Genomic DNA, 18,014 nt, shown 5'->3' with positions numbered 1-18,014 from the left:
AGGCGAAGACTTATACCCCGTGGAGCGATGAGGGCTCCGCGGACGGTCCCTTGAGCGACCCCTGGATCTCGAACGGCACGGAGACTACTGCCGGGGCTCCAGCAGCTTTCGGGACCGCTCCCGCAAAGCCTTCATAGCCATCGCCGAACAGTTGGGACATGACCGAGAGTCATGGTCGCGTTCCAGACAGTAGACACAAAGGTCTTGGGGGTCGGCCACCGACAACGTACAGCGACAGGACCCACAGGATTTAAATCCAGGCATCCCTACTTGGCACTAAAGTCAAAGACTCAAAAGAGAAGAGACTAAAGTCTCAAAAAAGTTAGTCAAACAGTGACTAGGGTACATGCTCTAACCGGATCTGTGCTTGCTGGCACGGAAAAAAAGAAAGAACTGACGTCAGGGCGCATGGGTGGCGCCTAAGTAGTCTTCGTGATGTCATCTCGGCGCTTACGCCAGCGAAGCACGCGGAGCCGCACAACGCCACCTACTGACGAGCAGGGGTACTGCTGACGAAAAACTTTCCAGATCCAGTCTGACGCCTGCGGATATTCTAAGGTAAGGAATCTATCACTAACGTGTCTCTTTCAGATACTGCCTTCAGACCCACCTCCACACCAGACGGCCATGGCCTAATTCTAAGTGGCCCACCGGTACTACAAAGGTTTCCCAGTGATTACGACCCAGAGTCCACTGTGGCCTGACCCCTGCTGGACTCTACCTCGACAACTGCAGCCTCAATCCGAAGACTCAGCCTTGTATTGTAGTTCCTATTTCCCTAATAGGCTCTGCACATTGGAATAATAATCCCTATAGGTTTGGCATAGGACTGAGGTCAGTATGCCCTTATCGAGTACATTAAACTTCATTTACTTTGTACCAGCTAACTCAGAGGCCACTAGAAACTCCTTGTAAACAAGAAGGGAGTAATTTCTGGCAACCGCATAAACATGACAACTTTGTTTCCCTTTTAGAATTGGAACAAGTCTCAGAATCGTGGCAACAATAGATAACAGTTTCACTCAGCTAATCGTGCATGCTTAGTTTCTTCAGAGTTGCACAAAGGAATAGACGGGCGTTTCAATAAAAGGATTTATTGAACAGTCTGGTTTCTAGTGTAAGAGAAATGAGCTGTTACATTCGTAAGACAGTATGCAAGATATATTATATACAGGGTAAGCTGTAGAAAGAAAGAATACTGCAATAGCATTGTCTTTTAGCAACAACACATTCATTTACATATACATAAATAGCACAGGCTAAAAAGTGAGTACTGGTATGATGCTTCTCTAACTAGTTCTACCCCAATACAATAGCGGTTCATGCATAATAAATGAGTTCTTGGAGAAATCAATAACTACTACAAAGTTTTTTTTAATTGAGTCTGGCACCTGGTAGGGTTCACAAGACTAGGTAATTCTATCTGGAAAATATGATACCCGAGACTGAGCAAACAGTCTCAAGACAGCCCACCCTGTACTGCCATCAGTGTGTGGAACTTACGTCTAACAACATTTACAAACAAATTCTTGACAAATAAACATTATTATATACTGAACAGTGCAAGCACTAACAATATCAACCTTCGGCATTTTTGTTTTATGGATACTTCAACAACATTAATGCTTGCCTTACCTTGTGGCTCCACCAGGAGACAGAGGTCACAACAAACCGACCAGTTGGATCCCACTCTACATCAGATGCAGTATAGTGTTCAGCAATGTTCATGAGTGTGCAGTCCGATGTGTCCACAAATGCCAAGGCACCATTCATACTGAGAATACAAAGTAATACATGGTGCATCACAAATAGTAGAACAATCCCACGCTCAATTTGTAAACATCTTGGGTACAGATCACATTTACTAGGCCAATAGTCAAACAGTATAATCCGTCTCAGAGAACCACTAATTGCTCTGCTTGAAATTTATTTTCTCAGAACCACAAAACAGACTTAATTTTATCATGAAAATACCTTCAAACAAAACACATTTACAGTAAATCCCAATATTATAGGGTAGACTAAACACACATCTTTACATTGGCATGGTGTTCAATTCAATTCAGACATGCCCCTATTGTTGCCTTTCGCCAAAAAAGTTACTCATTTTTTGAGTTATAAAGCACACTATTGGCCAAGGCATAACAGCACACAGACCTAAAGTGGGATGCCAAATGGGACAAGAACCTCCTAGAGTAACCTTGGACGAGTATGAAATACTATATGCTGAGAGAGGACCTTAATTTAAAGTAGACCAGTCTGATCCGCAGCCAATGTAACAAGCAACAGTTATCTAAGAAATGGTCACATTTTAGCCTCAAGGCCAAATTTGTGATGCAAACTTCTCCTGGGTGATAAAAAGAAAGATTTTCCAGTCTGCACAAGAGAAGAAAGTAGTACAAGCCAAATGATCCCACCTTCTGGATCTGTCCTCCAAAGTTTAGACTTATCAATCAAGACACATGACGTCTATGTTCAACTTCCAAGTCACATTAAATATAGCCATCACCTGGGGGGCGGAGCTTGCCAGCGTTGATGGCGGACGCCTAAGTGAGAGGCTCTGCACCATTACCCTAAAGATCCTGATAATTATCCTTTTCCAACAGTATTAGACGGTGTTTGAATGAAGCATTGTTCTCCTGAGGCCTGGCGATATGGGTATATGCTCTGGAGTCGTGTGCGCTCTATGTCTGGGATGGTAAGGCCAGGAGCAGTACTTCCGAGGATTGATCTTGAAGCCGGAGACCACTCAGAAGTGTTCCATTTCAACAGACACTGCCGCTAGCGAGGAGTCAGGGTCTGTAAGGGTGAGGAGCACATCATCAGCGTACAACATTATCTTGTATTCCCTGCCTCCCATTTTGATCCCAAAGATAAGCCGGTTAAGCCGTTTTCTTTCTGCGAATGGTTCCATATACAGCTTGATAAGTAACAGCGACAGAGGGTAACCCTGACTGGTCCCTCTCGTGATAGGGAAGGCAGGCGACTTAATCCCATTAACTTGTACGTTCGCTTGAGGGGCAGAGTAGAAGGAGTGGACCCAGCTCTGAGCAGCAGCCCAAATCCAAATTTTTCCAGCACCCAGTGTAGATAAGGCCAGTGCACTCAGGCAAATGCTTTCCCAGCATCGGTCGTCAGCACCAAAGCCGGGACCTGCGTACGCTGAGTTTTGTCTAGTAAATGGCACAGTCTTGTGGTGTTGTCACTGCAGCCTCTTTCCTGGACAAAGCCAGTTTGGTCAGCATCCACCAAACCCTGCACATATGGGGCCATCCTGCGCACCAAGACGCTAGTGAAGATTTTTGCACCCACATTCAGACCCATGCCCGGATAGGAGCTAGCTGTTCCCCAAACAGTTTATAAAACTCTCCGCCATGGATGGCGGGGGTGGGGGGGAAGGGGGCCGGGGTACGGTAGTACAGACGTGAGGACGAGAGAAGTGGAAGGGGAAAGGGCGAGTTCAGGGCGCTGGTTAGGATCCCCATTATTTATTGAGGAGGTGCATTTTGAGATCTTTTTTGAAGCTAGAGTAGGAAGGGTTGCATCGTAGGTCTTTTGGGAGGGCATTCCAGATGTTTGGGGCATTGCCAGAAAAGGAGCAGGACTGAGTGGATTTCTTTTTTTGCAGGGGTAGGACTAGGAGGAGAACGTTGGTGCTTCTTATGGGTCCTGGGACAGCTGCAAAGAATGTGTGTCTCCTTGTTTCTGAATGTAATACTTGACTGTCATGTTATCCGCCCAAACTAGGACAGTCTTGTGCTGTCGATGTACTTGGAATGATTTTAATGCAAGAAATATTGCCAGTAATTATAGGTGATTGATGTGGAGCACTTTCTGTTGAGTGGTCCATTTGCTTTAAATGGTGTGGTTTAGGAGATGGGCTCGCCAGCCGGTGAGTGATGAGTCTGCTGTTAGCATTATCTGTGGAACAGGCTCCAGGAGGGGCGTGGCTTGGCACGCGGCGAGATGGCAGCACTTTAAGGCTGCTCCGCTGGCCACTGCAAAATATCCTGTAATATCCTGCATTTCGAGGGTCTGCTGAGGCCCCACTGAAAGGGGGCGAGCTGCGAACACCACCCGACAACTTCTGAGGGTTCTCACACGGCCGAAGCTGCCAAGAGGCGCGGAGAAGCGCGGTGCACTTCTGAAGGCTAGTACCGCCGGCAAGTATCTGCGGGTGTGGGTTCGCCGCGGTGCCTGCGCCGACCTGCCGCCGACCGAGTGAGGGATAAAGAGGCTCGCTGTGCTGCCACCGGTGTCCCGCAGCGAGAGGGTGAGTGCCTGGCACCAGGGGCGGGCGGACCGCCCGGGCCGCAAATCGCAGCGGACTGCGAGGTTGACTGTGTACTCCTCCCCGTGCTTATGAAATTGCTGCATGTTTCCTGGCACAGATTACGGTACTGGAGGAGGACAGATTTGTGCGCCGTTGGGTCGCGCTTGTATGCTCCGTGGGCTCCAGCACGTTACGACCACAGGAGACTGGTGAGCGCCCCTCGAGTTTCGCGCTGCCCGGCGGGAGCGCTGATTGCTGGGAGCGTGTGCAGGCAAGTGCCCGGCTGTGAAGGAGCGAGATGAGCCTCGGCTCATCTCGCCCCCCCCCCCCCCCCTCTCCCCCCGAGGCTGGAAAGAGTGCTGGGCTTGCGTGTGACTGAGGCCCTGGGACTGACGTTACAGCCCCTGAGACAGCCTCTGGGGTGAGACCCACGAGCATAACCGCATAACAGCGGGGGACTGATTGGCGAGCTGCAGAACCGTGCTTCTGTGACAAGTTGGCGCCAGTGGAGGAAGAGCACAGTGGACTAGTGAGCGCCCGTCGGGTTTCGCGTTGCCCGGCAAGGGCGCTGGGGGCTTGGAGTGGATACAGGACAGTGCCCGGCTGCGGAGGGGGCCGTGGCTAGGTAGCATATCCCAGTGTGTCGGTCAAAGAGAGGTTGAGACCCTGGGCCGGACTTTGCGACCCCTGTGACGTCTGCCCGGACCGGGGATAGTGGTTAAGCGCGAACCCCGGTGGTGGCGGGGGGAGTGGCTGCTCGAGCGGAGGGTAGCTGCGGAGAAGACGCTGGTGTCCACCTGGGGTGACAGCGGGGGAACGAGTGGCAGCCGAAGGACATAGTGGGCACTCCATCTTGCCACACTGTGTTGCCACCTGCTGAACAGTGGATTAGTGACATTGCTATTCCCCACTCCTACCACATCGGCTGGAGAAGCTCCACACGTGCAGTCAGGGGACGGGCACAACTGGGGGCCTGGGCTGTGACAGTGACCCACCAAGAGACCAAACATGGGCAAGCCAGACAGGGCTCAACCGAAGTGGACTTTTGAACTTCGGAAAAATGGTAAGCCACCACAATCGGACGAGACTGAATCAGACACAGGAGCTGTGGCGCAGAGTGGTACCAATCTAGAAAAAGCCATTCCTATCGATGTAATACATCAGGGCTCTTTTGACGTCAAGGGTTTGGAGCATTCTCTCCGCCAATGACTCAGGATTCTGGAAGAAAACTGGCAATTCAATAGTGTGGTTGATTTGGAATTGAGACACAACTTTGGGTAGAAATTTAGGGTTAGTGCAAAGCATCACCCTGTTAGAATGAATTTGAATAAATGGCTCTTGGATAGTTAGGGCTTGTAATTCACTAACTCTCCGTAGCGATGTAATCGCTATGAGGAAAGCCACTTTCCACGTTAAAAACTGAATCTCACAGGAGTGCAGTGGCTCAAAGGGAGGACCCATCAGCCGGGTGAGGACCACATTGAGGTTCCACTCCGGAGCTGGAGTACACGGTGGAATGACTCGCTTGAGTCCTTCCAGAAAAGCCTTAATGGTAGGCACCCTGAAGAGGGAGAGGTGCTGCCTATTCTGGAGATAAGCGGCCATTGCAGATAGATGTATGCGAATGGAAGCATAGGCCAGATTACATTTGCACAGATGGAAAAGGTAACAGATGATATTCTGAATAGAAGCATCTAGCGGGTTAATGTTGTGGTCTGCACAATAAATGACAAACCGCTTCCATTTTGCTGCATAGCATGCTATGGTGGTGGGCTTCCTCGCCTCCCGAATGATGTCCATACAGTCGGAAGGCAAGTGCAGGTAGCCAAACTCTAGGACTTCAGGAGCCAGATCGCCAGGTTGAGCTGTTACGGATCTGGATGCTGAATGTCGCCATGGCTCTGCGTCAGAAGGCTGGGTGTGAGACATAGCCTCTGATGCGGTACCACGGATAGTTCCAGAAACGTGGTGTACCATGATTGGCGAGCCCATGTTGGAGCAACCAGGATGAGAGTTATCGAGTGCTGCCTGAGCTTGCGTGCCACCAGCGGTATCAAGGGTGCTGGGGGAAAAGCGTACGCAAATTTCCCTGACCAGTTCATCCATATCGCATTGCCCTGCGACTGTGGGTGTGGGAACCTGGCGGCGAAGCTTTGGCATTTTGCGTTCTCCCTTGTGGCGAAGAGGTCGATCTCTGGATGACCCCACCTTTGGAAGTACGGTTGGAGTACTGATGGATGTATCTCCCACTCGTGCATTTGGTGGCTGTGCCTGCTGAGCAGGTCCGCCATCTGATTGTCCTTGCCCGGAGGTGTTCCGCCATGAGGAAGATGTTCCTCTGAATGGCCCACTTCCACATGCTCTGAGCCAGATGACAGCTGCGGAGAGTGTGTTCCTCCCTGCTTCTGAATGTAGTACATTGCCGTCATGTTGTCCGTCCGGATCAACACGACCTTGTTGCACAGATGTACTTTGAAGGCTTTTAGTGCCATGAAGATCGCCATCAGTTCTAGAACATTGATGTGCATCTTCCTCTGCTGTTGCGTCCATAGTCCCTGCACAGTGTAATGGAGTACATGAGCTCCCCATCCCTGGAGAGAAGCGTCCGTTGTCAGGATGATCTGTGGCACAGGCTCTTGGAACGGTCGGCCCTGGCAAAGGTTTCGTGGATTCCACCAATGCAGAGAGTTGTATGCCCGACCGCTCACCAACACTAGGTCTTTCAACTGCCCGTGAGCCTGAGCCCACTGACGTGCCAAGCACTCCTGAAGCAGACGCATATGTAGCCTCGCATGCGGGACTATGGAAATGCAGGGGGCCATCATGCCTATCAACTGCATGAACACTCTTGCTGGAAGCGAGTGTTGAGGTCTGAATCTTTGTATCAGCAATTGAATGTTGCTGACCCTCACTGAATTCGGCTGTGCTGTGGCCGCCAGAGTATTAACGGTCGCACCCAGATGCTGCCGTACGTGGGCGGGCTGGAGGTGGGATTTTGGGTAATTCAGTGAGAATCCCAGATCGTGCAGGAGGTGAATGGTGTGGGACATGTGGGCGGCACACTGCTGGGCTGACTTCGCTTGGATGAGCCAGTCGTCCAGATAGGGGTAGACGTGGACGTTCCGTCTCCGGAGATGCGCCGCCACTGTCGCCAGGCACTTTGTGAACACCCTGGGTGCCGTGGTGACACCGAAAGGCAAAACCTTGAACTGGTAGTGCTGGTTTTGGATGGTGAACCGGAGGTATTTCCTGTGTGAAGGGTGCAGTGGAATGTGAAAGTACGCATCCTCTAGGTCTCAAGTTGCGATAAAATCCCCCTGCCTGAGCAACGGGAGCACCTGCTGCAGGGTCAGCATATATAAGTGCTCCGACAGGATGTAGTAGTTGAGTGGCCTGAGGTCCAGGATGGGCCTGAGGGACCCGTCCTTTTTTGGTATTAAGAAGTACAGGAAGTATACCCCTGTGCCTCTCTCCTGCAGTGGCACGAGCTCTATTGCTCCTTTTTGCAGCATGATGGCGACCGACATAGGACGGTGTCTTGGGGGCATGTTGGGTGGAGTGGATGTGAACTCCAGACAATAACCGTATTGGATACGTTTTCTGACCCACCTGTCCGTGGTGATGGACTTCCAGACGGGCAGGAACTGCTGGAGTCTCCCCCCGACCGGTGTTGTATGGTCGGGGGGCAGTGACAAGGCGTCACTGTTTGCTGGTGGCAGAGGATCTGGAGCTGTTGTTTCCACGTCCTCTGCCCTTGGCGCTGTTGCCACGATATCCACCTCGACTTTTGTTGGTGTAAGTGGTCTGCGTGTTGCCCTTGTAGTATTGCGTGGACTGGGAGAGCTGGCCCCTGGAAACGCCTCTAGTGCTGGAGCGACGAAAAGACCCACCCCGAAACTGCTGGGACTGTAAGGCACCCATGGATTTTGCAGTCTCAGTGTCCTTTTTTATCTTTGAGGGTGGTGTCAACCTCTGGGCCAAACAGGTGATCTGGGTTAACCGTTTGGTTCAGGATGGTGGTTTGGATTTCTGGCTTAAATCCAGAGATTCTCAGCCAGGCATGTCGCCGAAGCATAACACTAGTGTTTATAGCTCTGGCAGCGGTATCAGCTGCGTCCAGAGCGCACTTAATTGAAGCGTTAGAGATTAGCTTCCCTTCCTGAATCAGCATCTCAGCCCCTTCCTTGTATTGATCAGGCAGGTGTTGCAACAGGGTCTCCAGTGTATCGTAGTGTGCCCTGTCATAGCGCGCCAGAAGCGCTTCGTGTGTTAGAAATGCGCCAGATGTTGGCTGCCTGTGCTGCTACCCTCTTCCCCGAAGCATCAAAGACCTTGGATTCTTTGTCTGGGGGAGGAGCATCACCCGTAGTCTGAGAATTAGCCCTCTTCTGGGCATTCGAGACGACAAGGGAGTCCTGAGGCAACTGTCCTTTGATGTAGGTAGGATCAGTAGGCGCCGACTTGTATTTCTTGTCAATTCTAGGTTTATCACCCTTGCCCTGGTAGGTTCTTTAAAGATCTCAGCAGCATGCTTTAAAACACCTTTCAGCATAGGCAGAGTCTTGACAGTCTTTTCTGAGACTGAAAAGGTGTCAAAGAGGAAATCTACATCCACAGGGTCAGTATGTAGCTGGACGTTGTGATTGTTAGTTGCCTGCTCAATGAGGGCATTGAAAGCTGTAGAGTCTTCTGTAGGGGACGTTTTAGCAGAAAAAAGTTGAGGGTCTTGTCCTGATTGAGGATCCCCAGGGTCACCACCAGCTGCCCAGGGTTCATTGGTATCCTCAGGGTCTGTATACACAGGATAACTGTATTCCTCCTCCTCATCTCCCTCACCAGCGTCCACATCTGAGTAAGTGGGCGACACATCACGAGTCTGTGGGGAAAGGGGTTCCACCAAGACGGGAGAGCAAGCAGAGTCCTTCTTTTTCTTGAGAGGGATCTTGTAAGACTCCAGTTAGGGTTCTGGGGTGATTTTCCGTTTCAGGAGGGAAAGCCTGCCCGTTTCGGCATCGATGAAGTGTTCCTGACTCTCGTCCCCCCGAGGGTCGTCGAGGTCGCGGGCCGTGGACCACCGATGACGCCTTCGGCGCTGAAGAGATCTTTTCGGGCACGCCGGCCACCGCCTTAGGAGCGAAAGCCTTCGGCGCCGTCTTAGGCGGCAACGTGAAGTGGATCGGCGTGGACACCTTAAGTGGTTTCTCCACAGGTTTCGCAGGCGGAGGATCCTTCGGATCGACCGACGCGGTGCCTTCACGGATGCGCTGCAGTGAGTCCGTCACCTTCTTGGTGAACGCGGCGGATGGGCGCGCCGGTTCAATGGAATCCTTCGAGGCCACTTTTGAAGTCGACCCTCGGGGCGTGGCGCCATTGGCCTTGTCCTGCGGACGCGGGGTTGTGAGGACCTTTGGGTCATCGAGCCGCTTCTTCGGGTCACCGAGAGTCTTCTTCGGCTCGCCGACAGCCTTCTTCGTGTCGCCGAGGCTTTTGCCGGTGTCGATCGTCTTCGGCGCCAGCGCGCCCGCCTCGACCACCTTCACCTTAGTCTTCGGCGCGGCAGAATTCGTCTCGACGCCCTTGACTTGAGCCTTTGGCTCGACAGCCACTTTCGGCTTCTTCGGCGCCGAAGCCTCCGAGGCCTTGGAGCCGACCAAAGCGATGCGCACTTTCGGTTTCGAGGCTGGCACCTGCGCAGTATCTGGCGTCGAGACCGTAGGTTTCTCTTTCGGTTTAGTTTTGCCAGGGAGTGGCTCGGCTACAATGTCCGTGGCCGAGCCCGAAGGCGGGGCCGTGGAACCCATAGCGAGATCTTGGGTAAGGCCCGAAGGCGGTCGCTCAACCTGGGCCTCATAAATCGGCACGGCACAGAGTCGGTTTGAGGAAGCTCCTCATCCGAGCTATCCTTCATGGCCCGAGGGCCCCGTCGTCGTCCCCTACCTCCTTGACGACTTCTTCGCCCTGGAACATCTCAGCATCTGCGTCGTAGTCATCGTCGACGTCCGACGCAGGGTGTGATTCAGAAATGTCCTGGATAGATTCGTCCGACATCCCCTGCATCGAAGATGTCCACAGGCACCGGAGCAGATTGCTGGGCCTCCTGGCGCGCAGCTCGTCGAAGCTTAAGCGTCTTCTTGGACCTGAAGCGTGAACAAGCCATACACTTTCCTCATCGTGGTCCGGCGACAGACACTTGTTGCACACCGGGTGGACGTCGATGTGGGGGTACTTAGAGTTACAGACCGGACATCTCTTGAATGGACTTCGTCCATGATGGACGGTCGATAGGTCAGGAGTGTCGACTGGGCCTTCCGCGCCGAGAGCACGCGGGAGTAGATAATCCGGCTCGGAACCGAGCTCGAAGTAATGCCGAATGCAAGACAATACCGACGTATAGACTAAAGACCTTTTGGTCTCAAGAAAGTTTTCTATTGATTCCGACAAGAGGGAATTAAAGACATCCGAACCCAATGGCGGAAAAAAACAATCTGAGGATGGAGTCGATGCCCATGAGCACTGTAATCCAGGGGAGGAGCCACCTATCTCGTGATACTTCGAAGACTCTTCTAGGACAACAATGTGCAATCATCCGGACCCAACACTAGGCGGCGATCTATGCACAGATATGAATTTGATGCTTCAAGCATCAAATGTACACTTCCAATTGTACGCCGATGACACTCAACTCTACCTCAAGCTACAATCCCCGGAAGACATCAAGCTTTTGAACGCCACACTAAGAAACACCCAAACATGGCTGGCCGATAATCACCTCAAACTAAAAGCTCTGAAAACTGAGTTCCTTCTGATCTCACCTCCTGCGAAAAAGGACATCACCCAAACCTGGCTCACTCATCTAACCGCACTCAATGTCCAACCCACCATCGTGGACTCTGCGAAATCCCTTGGCATCACACTTGACTCCAATCTCAACATGCAGCAGCATATTAGCAAAGCAACTAAAGGAGCCAACTTCCAAATCAACACTCTGAGAAAACTCAAACCCTTCCTACCACCCAAAGACTTCCAAACTGTTGTACAAGCCCTAGTCATTCCTCGCATAGACTATGGAATTGCGGCTCTCAGCGGGCTGCCCCTAACAACAACGGCACCACTAAGAGCCTCTCTGAAAGCGGCCGCGAGACTCATCACTGGCTCAAGAAAACACTTGCATATATCCCCTGACTTAAAAGCCCTGAACTGGCTGCCTTTTGAAGCCAGAGTTCAGCTGAAAATTGCCTGTATGACACACACACTGCCGTACACCACAAGTCACCCAACTACCTCACTCACAAGCTGACTGTATCAGGAGGCTCAAGATCCAACAGAAGCAAAAAAACCTCCTCCTGAAACCTCGTAGATTCCGGAAGGAAAAAACATACAAACGCTCCTTCTCAGGAATGGCACCTAGGATCTGGAATGCACTCCCGCCAGAAACTAGGCTTATCCCCTCCACTGTTCTCTTCAAAAAAGAGGTAAAAGCCATCCTTATGGCTAAGTTCACCTGAACACTATTGCTACTGGAACATTGACATTACACGGCCCCTATATTATCGGCTACCTGCGTGTTTATCTGTGTTATACTCTTTTTTGATTGCTACTGGATCAAAGTCATTGCACGGATTCTATATTATTGGTTTCCAGTTTGTTTATTAGGGTTTATACTATGACCCGATTGCTCTACTAATTTGCAATCCACTTATTTCTGACTACTATACTGTTTTCAACAGTGCGTTTACTCACCCGCTAGGGTGCTATAATCTTATTTGATCGCCACTGGAGCAAAGACATTGCACGGCTCCTATTTTTTGTTTCCGGATTGTTATTAGTGTGTTTACTCTTATGCGATTGCTACCCTACCACCCACTCACTACCGAATATTATATTGTCTCCAAGAGTTTGTCTACCCTACCTCCTGTTTCTGTAAAGCGCTCTGATATCTGCAAGGATCTTGTTCGCGCTATATAAAACCTTAAAAATAAATAAATAAATAAATCTCGTGATACTTCGAAGACTCTTCCTGGACAACAATGTGCAATCATCCGGACCCAACACTAGGCGGCGATCTATGCACAGATATGAATTCAGCAGCCCACATGCCTCGAACTAAGAGACCACTACACCACATTCCCGGACGAACCGTCTGTATCGAAATCACTACAATTGGTGGTAACAGCACCCACTAGGAGAAACCAACTTACTAAACTATCAGACCGTGCGAGAGGAATCGGTATACCCGATAGACAGGAGCCTGGACAGGTGGAACGAGGCGTTAGACGCGCAGATCACAGGAGATATGTTGTGCTGGATTTGCGGATTGACAGGCAAACTCTCAGCTAATAGCAATCTGCGCATTATACACCTAAAGTTCTTGCACCAGACGCATCATACACCAGTCAAGTTACACAAAATTGGGCTTCGAGACACCAGCTGCTGCAAGCGCTGCGGGCGGAAGGGCGTAGACTTTGTCCACTTAGCATGGGGCTGCCGGAGGGTACAGACATATTGGACAGGGTTATTGGACAGGGTTGTTGGACATGTTGTATGAGATGACGGGACATAGGTTGAAGTGCACACCGCTGATCTGCTTGTTTGGGTACATACCTGAGATACGTGGGGCAATGGGTCGCTTTGTCCAGATAGCAGTGCTGCTGGCCTAGAGGAGAGTACTGTTTACGTGGGATGGGAAACGGGATCCGATTACTGCTAAGTGGTTAACTGATATGACATATTGTAATGAGCAGCTGTCGTTGTACGAAGAGGAACTTTCTAGAACGTCGCGTCCTAAGGACATTTGGGCCCCTCAGAGACTTTTTGCTGGCCCGGAGCGAGCAGACGGACATCTCTGGACGCGATTAGTTGGTCTGAAGAGACCTGCAGGACCACTGCTGGGGGGGAAGCATATTGATAATTGGTCTCCCTGTTTGCGCTGAAATTGGTCAAGACACCTGTGTTCACCATCGGGTGTAGTCTGCATTGTATTGTGGGGTCACGTCAAATGTGAATTGAGACTCAGGAGGGAGGGGAGGGCTAAGGATGTTTATTAGGGTTTGTAATGATTTATTGCCTACAGATTCCTTCAAGCTGAATGGGCTAGCACGGAATGTCTGTGCAATGTTTGTATATTCTCACCTTGGAAAATCAATAACAATTTTTTTTTCAAACAAACATTTTTTAAAAACAGGCTCCAGGAACGGCCGCCCTTTGGACAGGTTTTGTGTGTTCCACCACTGCAGAGAGCAATGTGTGCGGCTATCCACAAACACCAGATCTGTAATTTTTCCTTGAGCTTGGTTCCACTGACGTGCTAGGCATTCCTGTAAGGGGTGCATCTGAAGTCTTGTATGAGGTACGATAAAGATGCAAGAGGCCATCATTCCAATGAGCTGCATGAATACCCTTGCTAGGAGGGAATGCTGTGGTTGAAATCTGGTGATTAGTGTTTGCATACTGGCTATCCTGGGTGGGTTGGGATATGTCAGAGCTCTGGAGAGGTCTACTGTGGCACCTAGATACTGATGTATGTGGGAGGGCTGAAGATTTGACTTGGGGTAGTTTACTGTGAATCTCAAGTTGTGAAGCAGCTGGATGGTTTGAAGTGTGATGAACACACTGGTTGAATGACTTGGCTTTTATTAGCCAGTTGTCGAGATATAGAAAGACATGGATTTGTTGTCTGCTTAAGTGTGCTGCTACTACCGCAAGGCACTTTGGGAACACTCTGGGTGCGGTGGTCACCCCGAATGGAAGGACTTTGAACTTAAAGGGTTGTCCGTAAACTATGAACCTTAGATACTTCCTGTGAGCAGGGTGTATGGGAATGTGGAAGTAGGTGTCCTTGAGATTTAGTGTGGCAAGGAAGTTGTCTTGTTGAAGTAGTGGGAGGACCTGTTGGAGGGTGATCTTATGAAAATGATCTGACTGTATATAGAGATTGAGGGATCTGAGGTCCAGTATTGGCCTTAGGGTCCCGTCCTTTTTGGAGATTAAGAAATACAGCGAGTAAACTCCTGTTCCCTGAGGTTGTATGGGAACTAGTTCTATTGCCTGCTTTTGAAGCAGTGAGAGAATGTCTTATTTTAAGAGTTTGAGGTGTTCCGTGTACATTGGACGCTGTTTGGGTGGTATAGGGGGCAGGGTTGCTTTAAGTTCCAGGCAGTAACCATACTAGATAATTTGTCTAACCCACTTGTCTGTTGTGATCGAATCCCAGACAGGTAGGAACTGTGAGTCTCCCTCCGACCGGAGTGGAATGGTCTGGAGGGAAGTCAGTTTATTAGTGGGGGAGGCGCAAGTGTTGTTGTTACCTCGGCCTCTCCCTTTGTTGTTATTTCCCCTGTATCCGCCTCTAAAATATCCTCTGCTGGGAGATGCTTGCGTGGTGTTTTTGTAGGAAGAGAAGGCGGTGTCTGCTCCAATGTTTTTGGATGCTTTTCTATAGAAGGAGTGACAAAAGGAACCACGTGTGGATGGAGACTGTAATGCTCCCATGGATTTTGCAGTCTCTGTCCTTTTTCATCTTTTCTAGAGTGGAGTCTACAGCCGGTACAAAAAGTTGTTCTTGATTGAACGGCTGGTTGAGGATAGTTGTCTGTACCTCCTGTTTAAAGCCTGAAATGCGTAACCAGGCATGTCTTCTGAGTAGCACACTAGTGTTAATGGACCTAGAGGCTGTGTCGGCTGCATCAAGGGAACACTTTCTTGATGCGTTATTAATTTGAATTAAATCATTTGCCCGGGTTTTGTATTGATCAGGTAAATGGTAGGGTTTCTAGTTGGTCATAGTGAGCCCTATCGTATCTAACAAGTAATGCTTGTGTGTTGGCTATGAGCTGGTGATTAGCTGCTTGGGCAGCAACTATCTTGCCAGAGGTATCTAACAACTTAGATTCCTTAGTCACCGAAGGTTTGAGAGTTGGTGAGTTTCCTAGCGATGCTTACGACTAGTGAGTCTAAGGGTAGCTGCACTTTGATGTAGGTGGGATCATCAGGGGCGGGTTTATATTTTTCATCAATCCTGGGATTGAGAATTCTAGCTCTCACCGGATCTTTGACTATGTAGGGAGCATGTTTAATGACCCCTTTTAGCATTGGCAGGATTTGGACAGTTTTCTGTGACTGTTCGAAGGTGTCTAGAAGGAAGTCCTCCTCTGCCGGGTCTGAATGCATGTGAACACCATGGTAGATAGAAGCTCTATTCACAAGCTGACCAAAGCCAATATTGTCATCTGGGGGAGATGGCTTTGTTGGATATGGCTGGGGATCAGGGAGGTCTGGGGGATCTATTAGGTCATCATAATCGTCCCAATCGTCCTGTGGTGTCTGTGTCGTCATCTGGGTCATTGTTGCCTCCCCCACCCCCAAAATTATTATCATTCTGTGGTGGTGGTGAAAGTTTTGGAGGCTATGGAGTTGAGACAGGCTCAGGAGGAAGAACAGGCTCAGGAGGAAGGAAAGGCTTAGGAGGAAGAACAGGTTCAGGAGGCAGAACAGGAGAAGAGGGTGAAGTGGCACAGTCTTTTCTTCACAGGCACTGCAGGAATGTCTGGTGTGTTCAGCTTCCTTTTGTGTGGAACAGCAGCCACATGTCCTGTTTTGGGGTCTATACAGAGTTTTCTGCTTTGGATCGACAGGATCCGGTCGAAAAAGTTCTTCCTCTTAGGTAACCGCTTTCTGCGCAGACTTCTTCGGGTCCGAGCGGAGTTTGGATTTCTGCTCTGAGGCTTTAGGGGGTGCTTTGGGGTCCTTTGGCTTGGCTATGGAGATGGAATTTTATTTCGGTTCCGAAGGCTTTAGTTTTGAATCCAATGGTTTTTGTTTCGGCATGGAGGTGGCCGGTGCCGATTTCTTTTTGGGAGTAGGTTGCTCTGCTGTCTTCGGTGCTGAAGGCGCCTGTGGTACACTGATGTGAGGTTTGCTCAGTCCTGAACTACCGGAAGGCTTGTTCTTTTATCTTTGGAGCCGGGCCCGGGGCGGGTATTCTAAAGCTTGATTTCGGTCTCTACTGCGGCCAGCAGGCGAAATCTTGACCAGGGCCTTCTTTTTTTCGGGTGGAGTTGGGGCAGTTGTACTCATTCGTTGACCAGGAGTGATGTGGTCGCCTGAGTCTGGATTGTCTGCTTCGGATACGATTTCTAGGTCCTCAATCCTTCTCCGGGACAACGGGGCCTTCATCGAAGATGTCCTCTGGTGCCGGAGCTGCTCGCTGCACCATGTGTCGTCTGGCCCGGCGATCACAGATGTATTCTTGGATCGAAAAGAGGCTCAGGCCTGGCAATTGTTCTCGTCGTGCTCTGGCGAGAGACATAGGTTACAGACCTTGTGATGGTCACTGTGTGGGAATTTCGCTCCACACTGGGGGCATTTTTTAACGAAGTCCATTCCATGAGCTGTAGGCCCGAACATCGTAGATAGGCCCAGCGGCCAGCATCGACGACTGGAATCGAGTAGCTGAGATGCGCCTCGAAGATCACTTGATAGAAAACAATACCATCGATTTGTAGATAGTTTGTGCGTTGATAAGTTTTGGAGAATACGGTGCCGAACCGGAGCGCAAAAGTTACATCCAAACCCAATAGCGGAAAAAAACAATCTGAGGATTGAGTCAATGCCCATGCGCACTATCGTCCAAGGGAGGAGTCACCGTTCTAATGACTACAAAAGACTCTTCCAAGACAACAACAAAGTGCAAGCAGCCAAGCCCAACACCAGATGGCAATCTATGCATAGTGTACAATCTGCAGCTCATATGCCTTGTACATAGTTATTTATTGATAATAGTATATTCAATATTTCATCATTAAAATTCAAACAAACCGCATACACTCCACCTCCGTCTCATCATTCGTACGCAACAGTCATAATGTATACCTGTACGGGTATGATCAACACCTGAAAATTCGTAAGTCAAGGCATTATATACATGTTCTGATATTTTATATTCGCATCATGGTGTTTATTAAAACCTTTTCTATAGATGGACCTTGTATACAGGTTTTTGGTTGATAGGTATGTATCTGTGTCAGAGTGGCTGCAACTCCAGGATGGTTTTTATGTGCGTTTCAGCATAAAAATGCCATCTTCAGGAAATGTCACATCAGATACAGGCACGATCTGTAAATATACGTTTGTACGCTTTCAGTATACCATATACAGAGCCAGTTTCTACAATTTTCTTTATACTTAACCTAGATTATGACCTGCCCGCTAATGGATAACTAAATTAGCCAAGACATAAAACTACCATTAACATGGCGGATGCAAGACATTTCAATGACATGAGGGAGAAGACACTGAAAGGCTTAAATATTGATTTTAAAAGGCTCTGCAATTTCAGACAACCTGATTACTATGGTACATATTTTATGGAAACTTAATGATAAAACAACTTTCCCAGTTTTTTTTTAGTAATTTGCAATGTAAACTAATGCCTCCTAATGGGAAGGGAAACGCTATATCAAGGTTATAAACCGAGCACCAGAGAAATTGGAGGACTCAGTAGAACACCAGTCATCAGTTGCTTTGTAAAATATCGGAACCATTTTAAATCCTAATATGGGAGAGTTAAGATCCAGCAATTTTAATTTTTTGCCATAGAAAGCCAATTGTCATAGGCAAATGGCCACTTAAACACTCACCTTCTTAAACCTGCGAGCACCAAAAATTGTCCCTGTGGGCTCCAGAATATCGTATTTGCCTGCTGCTTATCATAAGATTCTGAAAGAAAAACATTTTTCTTAGAAAC

The 18,014-nt window shown here is 49.4% G+C and overlaps 1 protein-coding gene across 1 annotated transcript in view; it reads right to left on the bottom strand.

Moving 5' to 3' along the window:
* The window catches only part of EIF3B (eukaryotic translation initiation factor 3 subunit B), a 265,490-nt gene that overhangs the window by 61,058 nt on the left and 186,418 nt on the right, over positions 1-18,014 (bottom strand). Inside the window, exons 13-14 of the mRNA XM_086940624.1 lie at positions 17,908-17,986; positions 1,636-1,774 (exon numbers count right to left, since the gene is read on the bottom strand). Coding sequence (XP_086796750.1) covers positions 1,636-1,774; positions 17,908-17,986 — 218 coding nt within the window. The remainder of the gene's footprint in view (positions 1-1,635; positions 1,775-17,907; positions 17,987-18,014) is intronic.

This window comes from Lissotriton vulgaris, chromosome 10 (genome assembly GCF_964263255.1).
Source record: "Lissotriton vulgaris chromosome 10, aLisVul1.2, whole genome shotgun sequence".
NCBI lineage: Eukaryota > Metazoa > Chordata > Amphibia > Caudata > Salamandridae > Lissotriton > Lissotriton vulgaris.
Note: the sequence above shows the minus strand (reverse complement) of the source record. Positions and strands in the feature narration are given on the sequence as shown.